The 13,807-nt window shown below is 28.3% G+C and overlaps 1 protein-coding gene across 8 annotated transcripts in view; it reads left to right on the forward strand.

The window, feature by feature from the left end:
• LOC127279006 (uncharacterized) overlaps nt 1-7,068 on the forward strand; it is a 260,715-nt gene extending 253,647 nt beyond the window's left edge. For 5 of the 8 annotated variants that reach the window (XM_051301055.1, XM_051301056.1, XM_051301052.1 and 2 more), the window contains 2 exons: nt 1,123-1,273; nt 5,625-7,068. In XM_051301055.1, the coding sequence (XP_051157012.1) occupies nt 1,123-1,273; nt 5,625-5,893 (420 nt within the window). In that variant the 3' untranslated portion in view covers nt 5,894-7,068. Of the gene's footprint in view, nt 1-1,122; nt 1,274-2,042; nt 2,200-5,399 lie in introns of all 8 variants that reach the window. The other 3 variants (XR_007842583.1, XM_051301058.1, XM_051301057.1) reach the window with 3 other exon arrangements.
• The last annotated feature ends 6,739 nt before the right edge of the window (nt 7,069-13,807 follow it).

Raw genomic sequence — 13,807 nt, forward strand, 5'->3', positions numbered from 1 at the left:
GTAATAAAACTTATATATTTCATTTTTAAAATATTTCACATACATAAAGATATTAATTTTTTAATCACTCATAATAAAATAATTATACAATTAAAGTTTTGTAAGAATTAATATATAGTTATAATCATTAAACAATTTATTATTAAGAATCAAAAACCTCGTTGGTCAAATTGAATTTTTTAATAATGAAATATATAAGTTTTATTACATTTATTTAATTTTAATAACTGTATAATTATCTTATAACACAATTATGATATCTTTCGCGTTATACAAATAATTTATGTTCACAAAAAGGCAAAAATAATGAAATTAATGGTGCCCGGAAAGCGCCTAATCAAAATTCTCTGTTTCGGCCCTGGCGCACGAACGAAAGAGGCAGCGAGACGGGAAAATCGAGCGATTGACGGTCGAATTTTTTTTCGTGCACGCTCGTCCTTTTTTTCAATTACTGGCAAACCCGTCAACATTTTTTATTGTTCTTGGAGTCAATGGAAAGCTTAGATTTCAAGGAATAATTATGTTAAAGGACAATTTTTTTCGTCGATTTTCCTGGACCATGCAAGAGGTTAAAGTCAAGGTAGGAAATAAGCAAAAAATTACAATTATTTTTTCAACTTTATAACATGATATATTTAAACCTATTTAAGCAATCTCATTCAAATAGGTATCATTTTTTTTCGAAATTTTATAAGCTTTCCAACGCTATAAGGGAAAAGTCTTTACGTTAATTTCTCTCAGAGTTATCTTTATTTTCTCGCGAGTATGTTTTTCAATGACTCGCGGTGTAAGCGTTCGCACAATTTCGGACGGTAGTGTATTTTTTAAAATTAATTAAATTTAACTTACCAATTTTTTTATTTGAAAATTTTTAAAAATTGAGTTTGTTTCTTTTGTATCAAATAAAAATTTTAGTAGGGACAAAACATAGTTTTGTTTTATGACAAATGTAATAAAAAATGTTCGGGTCTATTTAGAAAATACTTGAACATTTGTCTAAATTAAATTTTAAAAAACTGCCATTTTTTTGAATTTAGAAAAATTTATTTTCTTTTGTTTCTTATTTTTGTTTGAAAAATTTTGAAATTAAATAATTACTTACAATTGTTATGATAATTTTAGGCTAGAGCAAATTTATTAGACGTGATGTTGGCAAGCAGTGAAAGTTCTTCAGCAACATCGAGCAGTGGTTCTGCAGGTAGTGATTCGGGCGATGAACCTCCAGATTACCGTCACCTGCATAGGTTACACCGTTATCGACGACAAAAGAAAGGTAAATCTCGAGACTAATTCTTAAAAGCGAGTATTCTTGAGAAAAGCTGGAAAAAGCTTCAGTTAATTTTTTTTACTTTTTTCATCACCTGGAAATGCACAATAATGTACTTCACTCGCTCTAATCAATTTTCCATTATTTAGAACCTGCTTTTATATATTATAATAACCATTTTTGGTTTTATACTTTTGTTTCTAACACCTTATTATTATCTAATATATCGTAAATTGGATTAGATGGTGACGTGAGAAATTGGTCTGCAGTTTTTAAAGCTTATTCTTTAGAAGCTTCGCTATTTTCATTTAGTAGAGTTGTAGGGTCTAAATCTGAACGTAAATTGCAAATTTTTAAAAATGGAGCATTTCATTTTAAATTGATGCATCATGTTTCGACCTTTTTTTGAATTTTCAAATTTGTTTAATAGTGTTTTGAATTTTGTTTTTACATTTCAGAGAATTTATTCCATTTTCTTTTAGAATCAATAAACATAGGAAATATAAATGTTATTGAAATTTTTGTTAATATTAAATATATTATAATGTTTCTCTCTGTTAATATTGCGAGAGAGTTTATTAATTTTCTAATAATTTAAAGAATTTTTCCAAAAATCAATTAGAAATTAATTTCCACTTTCAAAATACATTAGCAAATTTGAAAATATAAAAAAATGTTTCAATTTCAAATTGAATGCCCTCAATGTAATTTGAAATACATTGAAACTCGCTAGTAGCTATTGCTGTACATAGCCTGTTCCATATTTTTTGTTCAGATGGTAGCTCCTACGCGGTGTGCTTTGATTGTCACAAGAAAAGCTACGTAGTTCGGCTTAGTGACGATCAGTTTCTGTAATCGACATGTCAATGAGAAAAAAAATTAATTTCTTTGTTTTTATTTGATTCAAGTTTAATTGAACTCGAATTATTACGGTAAATATATGTTAAATGCATATAATATTGATTCTTAAAATTACAATCATCTTTTACAATGCTTCGATTTTCTTTATGCGATTTTCAAATTTAAAGACTCCTTATACAATTTTCCACTTTTACAAGGTGTCCAAAAATTTTAAACCACCTGGAATAGTAATACTCAGATAGCAAGGGTTTATGGATTAGAAGAAATAATTTAATATTATTTCAAGGAAAATTCAATGTTTGTTTTGTAAAAAATTTACAACTTTTAGAAATATGTGACGCTTCACAAGAAATTACACAATTTTATTTTTCAAAACGAAATGAATTATTATTGTACTTGAGTAATTATTTATTTCTAAAATTGGATTAGTTTTAAATATATTATCCAGTATCTAATTGTTAAATAATATTTTTATATCAGAGATTTATAAATTACATTTTTATTAAAAAGTGAAAAAATTTTCGAAAACTAAATATTTCTTCCTTGTAATCGTACATTTCTGTAAATTTTAGAGTATGTAAGAATAATAGTTAACTGTGATAGGTTATTTATCTGATTTATCTCATTTATAAATATTAACCCAAAAAAAGAAGTTAAAAAAGCTTAAAAAGAAGCTTCAAATAAAACGTAATTTATTATTATTTAAATACATATTAATATTTAAAGAATATTGTAAATTTTATAAAAATTCTTTGTACATACAAATTAGATGTATATTTTGTAGAATAAACTTATTATTACTCTTGCAATCTAATATTTAAATAACATTTTTATTTTTAAAAAATGTTATCTGAGTTACTAGCTTGTTAATTTTCTTAACTCATTTTTTTTTCTAATATTCTAACCTAATTTTTTTCTATATACAGTAGAAACTCCCTAAGTGTCGAATTTTTTCCCCACTCATAAGCTTCGAAAGTGTCGAATGGTTTCCTCTTACTACTTGCGTGCGCAACAAGAACCAGGGCCGTATTTAAGACTTTTTTTTAGAATACAGTTTTTAAAACATTTTTTGTAAAATTGATTAAAATTTATATTAGCCTTTTTGTTTTAAGGTTTTTTTGAATAATACAAAATAATGTAAAAACAAATTTAATTTTTCAAATTTTAATAACATTACCTAATTTATATACAATTAAAAAGTAATTTTTTTATCTATTCTTCCTCGAATTATTTAAATAATTAAACTTATATTAATAAAAGACACGCAAAAAACTATTACTTTATAAAATAAAGTAATTCTGACCATGGTATCAAGGTACCACAATACGGCACTGCTTTCTGTTCCACCAAAACGCGAGGGTCAGAGTCTAGTGGTGGTCTCAAACACCCGACACTTAGGAAACTTGTACTATATATATTACTTATTTCAACTTCTCAAAAACATTATTAACTTTTTTTATTTAAAAAATCGCCTAAAGATCTTTCTCTCTCAAACTCAAAGTCTTAAACCTCTCTGAAAACTATAATATATAATATATCACGAGGAGAAAAAAAGGCTATGATAACCTTGAGACCCAAGCAGTAACTGCCTAAGTGAAAAAGGCAGTAGCATTAAAGCTAACACAACTTGGGTACCAAGCAGTAGTTGCCTGGCAAAGGCAAGCTGCATTAGCTGAGCAATTTAAAGCGGTATTCACTTTGTTCTGCACAGTTTCAAATACTTGACACACAAATAGAGTAACGTACAGAAAAAATGTTCTATATTGATAAAATCATTGAAAAATTATACATCAAATTTAATTTTTTCTCTCTATTTTAAATGTAATTTGTGAGATTTATGATAATATTTATAAATTATTATTGCTAAATAAAAGAATATTTTAAGTATTATTAATTATTCCAGATAGCACGTAAGCTTGCAGCAACCTTGCGGCAAGCTTGCCGCGCAATATTGCCAACCTTGCATGGAAAGTTTACCGCAAGCTTCAAATGTCCCACCTAACTTAAGCTTACATGGTAAGCTTGCCGAAAGATTGCAGTGTAAGGTTACTGCAAGATTGCACAGTAAGATTATCGCAAGATTGCTCAGTAAGCTTGCACGGTAAGCTTGTCGTAAGGTTGGTGCAAGGTTGCCAAATAACCTTGTCCAATCAGCAGAGAAGTTTGCATTGAAAATGAGGACTATGCGCACTTGCAATCATAAGCACTTACGGCTGCGCAGTAAATTTTTTTGACCTCCAAAGAACTGGTGCTCAATGTATGTATAAAAATAAATTTCCTCCCCCCAAAAATTTTTTGTTATATTCCAGAAGGTTGCGCCAAGCTTGCCACAAGGTTGCCGAGAAAACTTGCATGGCAAGCTTGCTGCAACCTTTTGTGCTGATTGGCAAGGTTATTTGGCAACCTTGCACCAATCTTGCGACAAGCTTACCGTGCAAGCTTACGGAGCAATCTTGCGATAATCTTAAGGTACAATCTTGCAGTAACCTTACACTGCAATCTTTCGGCAAGCTTACCATGCAAGGTTGGCAAGTTTGCTGCAAGCTTACGTGCTATCTGGAATAAAACAGGTGTTGTTCACTGTTTTTAAACAAGCATTTTTAAATTAATAACAAATATAGTTTCAATAACATATACAATTTATAATTTTACGCATAGCATTTAAAATTTAAAAATCTAACTTTTCTCTCATATATAATTCAAACAAAAGTTTTAAAAAAATACGATTTAATTATGAAAAACAAAAATGACTGAAGGTGTCAGCTACTGTACTATAGTTATTCTATTTCACCATTTCTTTATTTATAGAAATGTTCTGTTTTTGAAATAATCCAAATTGTTTAAAACAAATTTTGTAATTGGTTCTTCAAAACCATAAAAAAAGCATATAAAAAATGCCAATGAAAAATAATAGCAATTATAATAAAATTTATAATTTTTTATGATGTGTACGTTACTCTATTTGTGTGTCAAGTATTTGAAACTGTGCAGAACAAAGTGAATACCGCTTTAAATTGCTCAGCTAATGCAGCTTGCCTTTGCCAGGCAACTACTGCTTGGGACCCAAGTTGTGTCAGCTTTAATACTATGTACTGCCTTGTTCACTTAGGCAGTTACTGCTTGGGTCTCCTGTTATCATAGCCTTTTTTTACTCTCCGTGTGTGATATGTCTCTTTATATTATTACTTTGTGTAATATACTATTCATAATTAAATATATTTAATAATAATAATAATAATTTTCAAAGTAAAAAATGTGAACATTTCTTTAGAATGTAGTTTGAGAGAGGAGTAGAAGCATGTAAGATGAGATAAAGAATAAAAATGCGGGATATGCAATCGGAAATTGAAAGACCTCAAAAAGAGGTAAAAAAAAAAGATGTTGATGAAACGAAAGATGCTGCTAAGCCGAACTACTCTGTGTCCGCTAGAACCGGTATGGGAGAAAAAGCGAGTGAGGTCTGAGGCTTGTTGACCTGCTGCGCTTGGTTTCTCAGCAACGGCTGCTCAGGCCCATCGAGTCCTTCGACTGCCGTCCACCTGGGGGTCGATGAGGCCGTCCATCATTGGTCGCGGTGATGACTTCTTCGTTCGCTATGGCGCCAAAGAACGTGAGGCCGTCGCTTCCTTCAATTTTTTGGACGACATCGCCATCACTTCCGTTGCTCCTTCATCTTCCGAGGAATCATCCGTCAACGTTCTCGATTTCCTCAGCACACCATCCATCGGCTTCAACGATGACCTCATGGAGGTCTCTCCTCTTTGAGCTAAACTTTGTTTTCCTCAATGAATCATTCTTTTACATATTAATAATATTACTTTGTTTTTATATATGTACAAAGCCACTAGTCAAGCAAAAAATCTTTTTTCTTTTTCCCAATATTTTTTTAGAAATAATTTGACTGATTTTAAAAAATTTTTATTAAAAAAAACTGTCTTCTAATTATTATTTTTTATATTTAATATTGGAACATGATTGTTTTTTTCTTCATGAACTATATGCAAAAAAAATATTTTTTAATTACAAATTAAAAAGTAATTTTCTAATATATTTGATATTTTATTAGGCGTATGACGAAATGTTAATTTAATAAGAATAAAATTAAAAAATTCACCATTATGCTGAAAAGATAGATGTATTTATTTTACTTCAAAAAAAAAATGTTTACTTTACTGGAAAAATTTTAAAAGTAAAAAATTTCTCAGCATTTTTATATAATAGTCATTATTGTAGGAATAGATCAGCAACGATAAAAGGAGTTACTTTGAAAAAAAAATAATTTCCAGTTCCTCTTTTTTAAAAATCCTTTTCTTAAACTTAATTTTCAATATGTTTGTATTCGATAATTTGACTAAATTGTTTTTTTAGTATACCAGAGAATAATAATAAAATAATAACCAAAAAACAATTGTTAGTTCCCTAAATGATTCAATTCTCATATTTGATTTAGTCAAATAAATGAAGATCATTTACAAAAGTGAATATGCCTTAGAAAATACACTTTAGTAAAAAGAGTATTTTTGAATTTTGATTCTATTAGAAAAATTTGGAAATCAAATCATATGAGAAGAATATATTAGAAAATGAATAATTGGAAAATATTTTTTTTTTTTTAGAAAAACTACCACAATTTTATCGAAAATTAAAAATAATTGCATCGTTCTTACAAAAAAAAAATTTTGAGGGAAGAAAAAAATATCAATAAAGTACTTAATAATATTTTAAAATTTTCTTTGCATATTACAATAATACTATATTATATTTGTCTACCAATTTAGGTATATAAAGAAGCAACTCGTATCATTTAAAACTAGAAAAAACGAATTAATAGGATAGACCTAGACTCTTTAAATGAAATTGTGATAATTTTCTGTACTTATATAAATCTTACAAAAAAAGAAAACGAAAATCGTAGAATAAATATTTTCTTGCATTAGTAAATCCCACGTTTATTAATATTTTTAAACCTGATTTTAACAAAATTTTAGGTTTTGTAAATAGTTGTGAAAAATTTAATGAGCAAATTATATTCTGTTATATTTGAAAAATTTACTATAATATTTAATAAATTATTAATTTTATTTTAATAAATTTGTTTCTAAATTATTTTTTATGTCACATAAATACTTTTTTTCTTCTACTAACGAATGTTATTTCTTTTTTCTCATTTTCTACACTAATTTTTTGAAATTTTACCAAAATTTAAACCTGTGTATTGATTACAGTATAATAACGGAAATAAATGTCGCAAAAATTAACAGATTTAAAGAATAGTTTTACAAAAATTATTTAATAATTTTATATTAAAAGAAAGTACGTAAAAAGAGGCTAATTAAAAGAGAATATTTTCTAGATTTACCTAAATACAATTTTAAATCAATGGTATTGTTAATTAGTAACAATTTTTAATAAAACCTTTTAAATTTATAAAAAATTTCTCAAAAATATTGTAATGTTTTTTTTAAGTCAGTATTTATAAGGTGAAAAGTTTATTTCTATTTTTATAAACATTTTGTTATTTAGCTTTGGATTTTTGATTCAAGAAAAACAATTTATTACACCCTGAGAAATGTTTTATTTGAACCAAATATAGTATATTTGAGTTAAATAAACGTATATTTATCTCACAACCAACTAATCTATTTATTGGGCGTAAATAAAATTTTTTATTTGAATCAAATAAAAAAGTATTTGAATCAAATAAAAATTTATTTGAGTCAAATATATAATTTCTTTGGATGTATAAATGTGTATATATTTATTTGTTAAAAAAAATTTAACACAATTTTATTTATTTGTCACGAAGCAAAAATATTTTTTAATATTCAATTGTGATTATTAATATGAGAATTTCAAAAATAAAACCTCAAAAAAATTTTTAATCTGATTTTAGAAACTTTAGAATAAGAACTTGATTTATATATAAGAATTTGTACTTTTTTCTTGATTTTTATTCATATTATTGAAAACAAAAATAAATTATATTTTCTTAAATTTATTAGGGCTGTTCAATTAACCCTTTCTTTAGAAACAAATTTTTTTTCTTAAAAAATGCAATTTTTAATTTTTAAACAAGTTTTTCTAAAGTTTCTTATCTGAAACCAGAGTTCAAAATTGAAAATTTACTAGATTAAATGAAAAAAATTGTTTCAATATACAGTTTTCAAAATCATGAAAGTTATACATGAGTCTTGAAAGGGTTAAAATTTATAACTTTGATTTCAGAAACGATTTGAATATCAAATTAAATTTAATTCATTTAATTTTTTAAGATATTTTCATTTTATTTTATTTTTTACTATAATCTCAGAAATACGGAATAAATTTTGTTTATTTGAAATTATGTGAAAAATTTAAACAGCTTAAAATTTATAAGAAAGTTTAAAAAGTAAAATATTGTACGGGTATAATGCGGAAAATACGATATTCTTTTTTATCGTAAGGATTGAGTCTGTAAATATTTATTTATTTCCGAGACGCTGTTAATAAAATACTAAAATACAAAACTGAAGTTTATAATCAATTTAAACATGGCGTACTTTAAAAATATTTTGTAGTCGATATATAGTAAATGTTTTAGTGAAAAGATTTTTAAAGAAATCTCCATAAACATGTAATGCGAGCTCTAAAACAACTTCTAATGTTTACTGGTTCCTTATAAATAAAGCATAATGAATTATGCATGGCTCACTAATGTGAAAGAAAAAATGACCCTTATATTTGACTTGGGTTCAGTCAAATTATTAGAATAAACACTATTAGATGTAAATTAAGAAAAAATTAGAACAACCAATAAAAATTGAAAAACAAAAACCTATTTTACACTAAAAAAAAAATTATGTTGTACGTAGGCGAGTGAATATAACTGAATATCAATATTCAAAGTTGGTAGCGATATGAAGACTGTATTTAATCATAAGTGACTTTTAGAAACGATTTAATTATGAACTCTTTATAAGTTTAGAATGACCAGATAGCCTCTCATGAAATCAGGATACCTTCTCTTTCTTCACAACACCCAATTATTACGTTGGCGGTAAATTTAAATTTTCGACAAAAAATGTTAAGGAAAATATTTTCCTAAAGTCATAAATTAGATTTTTTCTATGTATTTTATACATTATATTCAAGCACATCGAAAATTATAAAAATTCAATTTTTTATTTTTTGAAGTCATAAAAAAATTAGAATCTATGGTAATTTCTAAAAACTGGGTCGTCTGGTCACTCTATATAAGTTCAATTACTAAAACAAATAAAAAATCGTGGGGTACTGGCATAATTATTATAAGTGGTTCTGTCCCCTGTAAAAAAAAAGTATTGGGAAGTACCAATTTACGCATTAGGAGTGAGTAGCTCACAATGCGTAATCTGAAAAAAAGCGTATTGAGTGGTTTATGGTGAATACGTAAACTTGAGAGTTGTAATGGGTCAGAAGTTTAACCTCTGTCAAAAAATGGAAACGACTTTATAGAAGTCATGAAAAAGTGTAAATAATAAACAATTCGAGCCAAAAGAATAAAATAATACTTGTGTTAGGTGCAAATTGTGAGTTTTAGAGAAATCAAGAATTCTGAAATGTGAGATACGAGTTCAATGCGCCATTCGTTGACTTGAATCTGCTTTTGCAGACCGCCGTAAACAGGTGGTTAGAAGGACGTCTGCTAAAGTGGTTGACAGGTGACTTGATTTCTCTAAAACTCACAATTTGCATACAATACAAGTATTATTTTATTCTTTTGTCTCGAATTGTTCATTATTTACACTTTTTCATGACTTCTGTAAAGTCGTTTCGTTTTTTTTTGACAGGGTTATAAACTTCTGACGCATTACGACTCTCAAGTTTAGGTGTACACCAAACCACTCCATGAGCTTTTTTCGGATTACACATTGTGATCTACTCACTCCCAATGTGTAAATCGGTACCTTCCAATACTATTTTACATGTTCATTCTGGTAAAATAATTTAACTCTGACGTAAAATTAAGGTTAAAATTTTTGCCAACAACAATAATATTGGTGGTAAAACTTAAGCTTGAAAGTAATAAGGTATTTGAGAGGGAATAATATCTCGTGTAGAAATTTACGTATAAGGTGATACAAAAACATAACCTCTAATATCAGCCTGCTTGTTGCTCGTAAATATTCGCTTAAAAATTGATAAAAATAAGAATTGATAAAGTAAACGAATGTTTATATTAATAAAAAGTCAGTACAAGAAGCAGGCGCAAAGCGCCTACATTTTAGGGTTTCGTGGCTTCTAATAAGTCATTTTCAATACACAGAAAATTAAAAGGCATTAAAATAAGCTGCAACGCTTATTATTTTAATCCAATTTTGCTTATTTTAATCCATTTTGGTATTAAAATAAGCAAAATTGGATTAAAATAATAAGCGTTGCCGCTTATTTTAATGCCTTTTAATTTTCTGTGTATTTACGATCATTTTTAAAAAAATTCATTTTTAAGTCTTTTGCTTAAGCAGACTTAAGACTTAAACATAAGTCTTAAGTCTTCTGCTTAAGTCTTCTGCTTAAGTCTTATGCTTAAGTCTTATGCTTAAGTCTTATGCTTAAGTCTTATGCTTAAGTCTTATGCTTAAGTCTTATGCTTAAGTCTTATGCTTAAGTCTTATGCTTAAGTCTTATGCTTAAGTCTTATGCTTAAGTCTTATGCTTAAGTCTTATGCTTAAGTCTTATGCTTAAGTCTTATGCTTAAGTCTTATGCTTAAGTCTTATGCTTAAGTCTTATGCTTAAGTCTTATGCTTAAGTCTTATGCTTAAGTCTTATGCTTAAGTCTTATGCTTAAGTCTTATGCTTAAGTCTTATGCTTAAGTCTTATGCTTAAGTCTTATGCTTAAGTCTTATGCTTAAGTCTTATGCTTAAGTCTTATGCTTAAGTCTTATGCTTAAGTCTTATGCTTAAGTCTTATGCTTAAGTCTTATGCTTAAGTCTTATGCTTAAGTCTTATGTTTAAGTCTTATAAGACTTAAGACTTGAGAAATGGAACATGAGATTTGACACTTGAGACATGAGACCTAAGACATGAGACTTGAGACATGATACATGAAACTTGAGGCATGAGAACTACGGACGGACGCCCGAGTCTCGCTTTCGAGCCTGGACCACGAAACCCTAAAAATGTGATATAGCTATTAAACAATGCACACAGTCGTTCTGCTTGTTGGCATTGCGGCTGAAATTGTAAGTCAAAAGTGAGGTTCTAGTGAGGGCCTTTTATTTTGGTAGGGCAATAGGCAGGTGAATTAGCTGTTGCCTCGTAAAGTCTACTACTACTATATTTTCCAAATCCAATTTCCACGCAGAATTGCCTATGATTGGTACAAGCTGTAATTTTAACCTTACTATTATGTCCTTAAATTCAATAAATTGACATACCATTTTTTAGCACTATTTTTTATTAGCATCGGGCAATGAAGTAAGTAAAGTTTTATTATTGTTATATTTTGAGCGAGGTTTTGAGTTAAATTGACATTCAAATTTTAAAATGAATAAATTTTGTATTTTGGAATTATAATTAATAATATTAATACTAGTATCTAATAATAATTTACAATTAAAGAGTTTTCTTATCTTGTATTTTTAAAGGGACTTTTTGATAAAAACAAGAAAATTCTTTATTTATTAGGGATATACAAACAACATGAAATAATTTGATCAAACTTTCTGTATTCCCCTACATATTTTATGACTCATGAATATTTATTTACATATTAAGAAATTAAGTAATTGGCTAATAATACTGAATTGTAAATTAGTTTTCTCGTTATATGACTTTATAGTTGCGCAAATAGACATGCGCGCAAAAAGTACTTTTGTATTTATTTGTAAAATATACCTTTACTTATTTTCGCACAGTTACATAAAAACATTTTTTGTTTTGAATAAAATTGCGTGAAAAAGAAATTATTTATTACACTGAATCAAAAATTCAGTAAGCAAAAACTGAATGAGTGTGATCAAAAACACAATTATTTAAAATACTGTAAATAAATTGTATCATAGTACAATAAATGTAAGTTATCTTCTCTTTGACTTATTAATAAATAATGACAATATACGGAATCAACCAGATTGTGTTTTTTTCTGAAACTAATTCGATCCTATTTGTTATAGAATAGATTAAAAGTTTGAAAAGTTTTAGATGGAATCTTCTTTTTTCATTTGCAGAAATTAATTAGAATAGGGATCTGAAATCATAGTAAAATCATGAGAAAAATGACCACGATGTGTCAGACATCTTGATTTTTTATTTCGTTCTTGAACATATAGGTTAGAAGAGAGACAGAACGAAAAATGGCTAACACAACGGAGTCGACACCAGATGGCGTATCGTATTATTCTAGATCTTTATTATTACACTGAAAAAGAGTTAAGACACTCATAGATGAGCGGCGCCACTTTAGTTCAAGTCATAAATGTCCGCAAATCTTGGGTGACACGTTCACCCAACTGACACGTACCTTTAGGCAAAAAGTCGCATCACGCAAAGTCGATTCGTTCGCTCAGAAAGGCGAAAGATTCACCCAAAAGTGAAAGTGAACGACTTGTATTTATTTAACGTAACAGTTCTATGCTGAGAGCAACTCTGTTGAATGCTTCACCATACTCAAAATCCCTGTACAATATTTTGTATAAGAAAATGTACATGTTCAGCAGCTGAACCAGTTCTGGTGCGGAAAAAGTACATTTTCTGGCACCAAAATTTGGAACAAGTTCTTGTATCAAATCTTGTACAAGAAAATATATTTAATATTTGTATACAAGAAAATGTACATGTTCTTGTATATATATTCTTATGCAGGTTCATGTACAAGTAAGTACTTGTAGGGGAGGGGGGGGGAAGAAAGATAATTACAAAACAAAAGCACTTATTTGTTAATCGGGTTGTCGATTACATCTTGCCTTTGTTGGTTGGATTACTACATATTACCTTTGTCGTTTGGATCATTAAACCTCCCCCCTTTTTTTATAATTTCAAGATGAGCATACGCCCCCTTTCAGAAATACAGGGGGTCAAAGGGCTGACATGTCAAAAAAAATAACATACAATATTATCGAATAATAATGTTCAAAAAAATCAGACGAAATGGTTCCTTTAAGATTTTGGTCTGCTGATTACGAATCTAAGATTCGTTTTTAAAAATTCAAAATGGTGGATCCAATATGACGGACATGAAAATAAAAAATCGACTGAATTCGCTTTAAACTCGTTACTCGGGGGTTTTTGGGGTCGCTGATTACGAATCTAAGGAGGACCACAAAAATTTTAAAAATCAATCCAATTTACTTGAAAATGGTTACTCGGGTGTTTTTGGGATCGCTGATTACGAATCTAAGATCCGTTTTTAAAATTTCAAAATGGCGGACCCAATATATCCAATAAAGGCTAGATGTAATACCAAATCCAACCAACATAGGTAAGATGGAATAATCGAACCAACGAAGGCAAGATGTAATCTGCAACCCGATCAACAAAGATGAGGTTTAATGATCCAAACGACAAAGGTAATATGTAGTAATCCAACCAACAAAGGCAAGATGTAATCGACAACCCGATCAACAAATAAGTGCTTTTGTTTTTAGGGTTTTCTAAAGTCGGCTGCTATCTTTCAATAATTTCAGACTTTTAGAACTTCAATTAATTTTAGTTAATCA

Source organism: Leptopilina boulardi, unplaced genomic scaffold, assembly GCF_019393585.1.
Source record: "Leptopilina boulardi isolate dan_hultmark-lab unplaced genomic scaffold, ZJU_Lbou_2.1 LbouV2_213, whole genome shotgun sequence".
Classification (NCBI taxonomy): Eukaryota; Metazoa; Arthropoda; class Insecta; order Hymenoptera; family Figitidae; genus Leptopilina; species Leptopilina boulardi.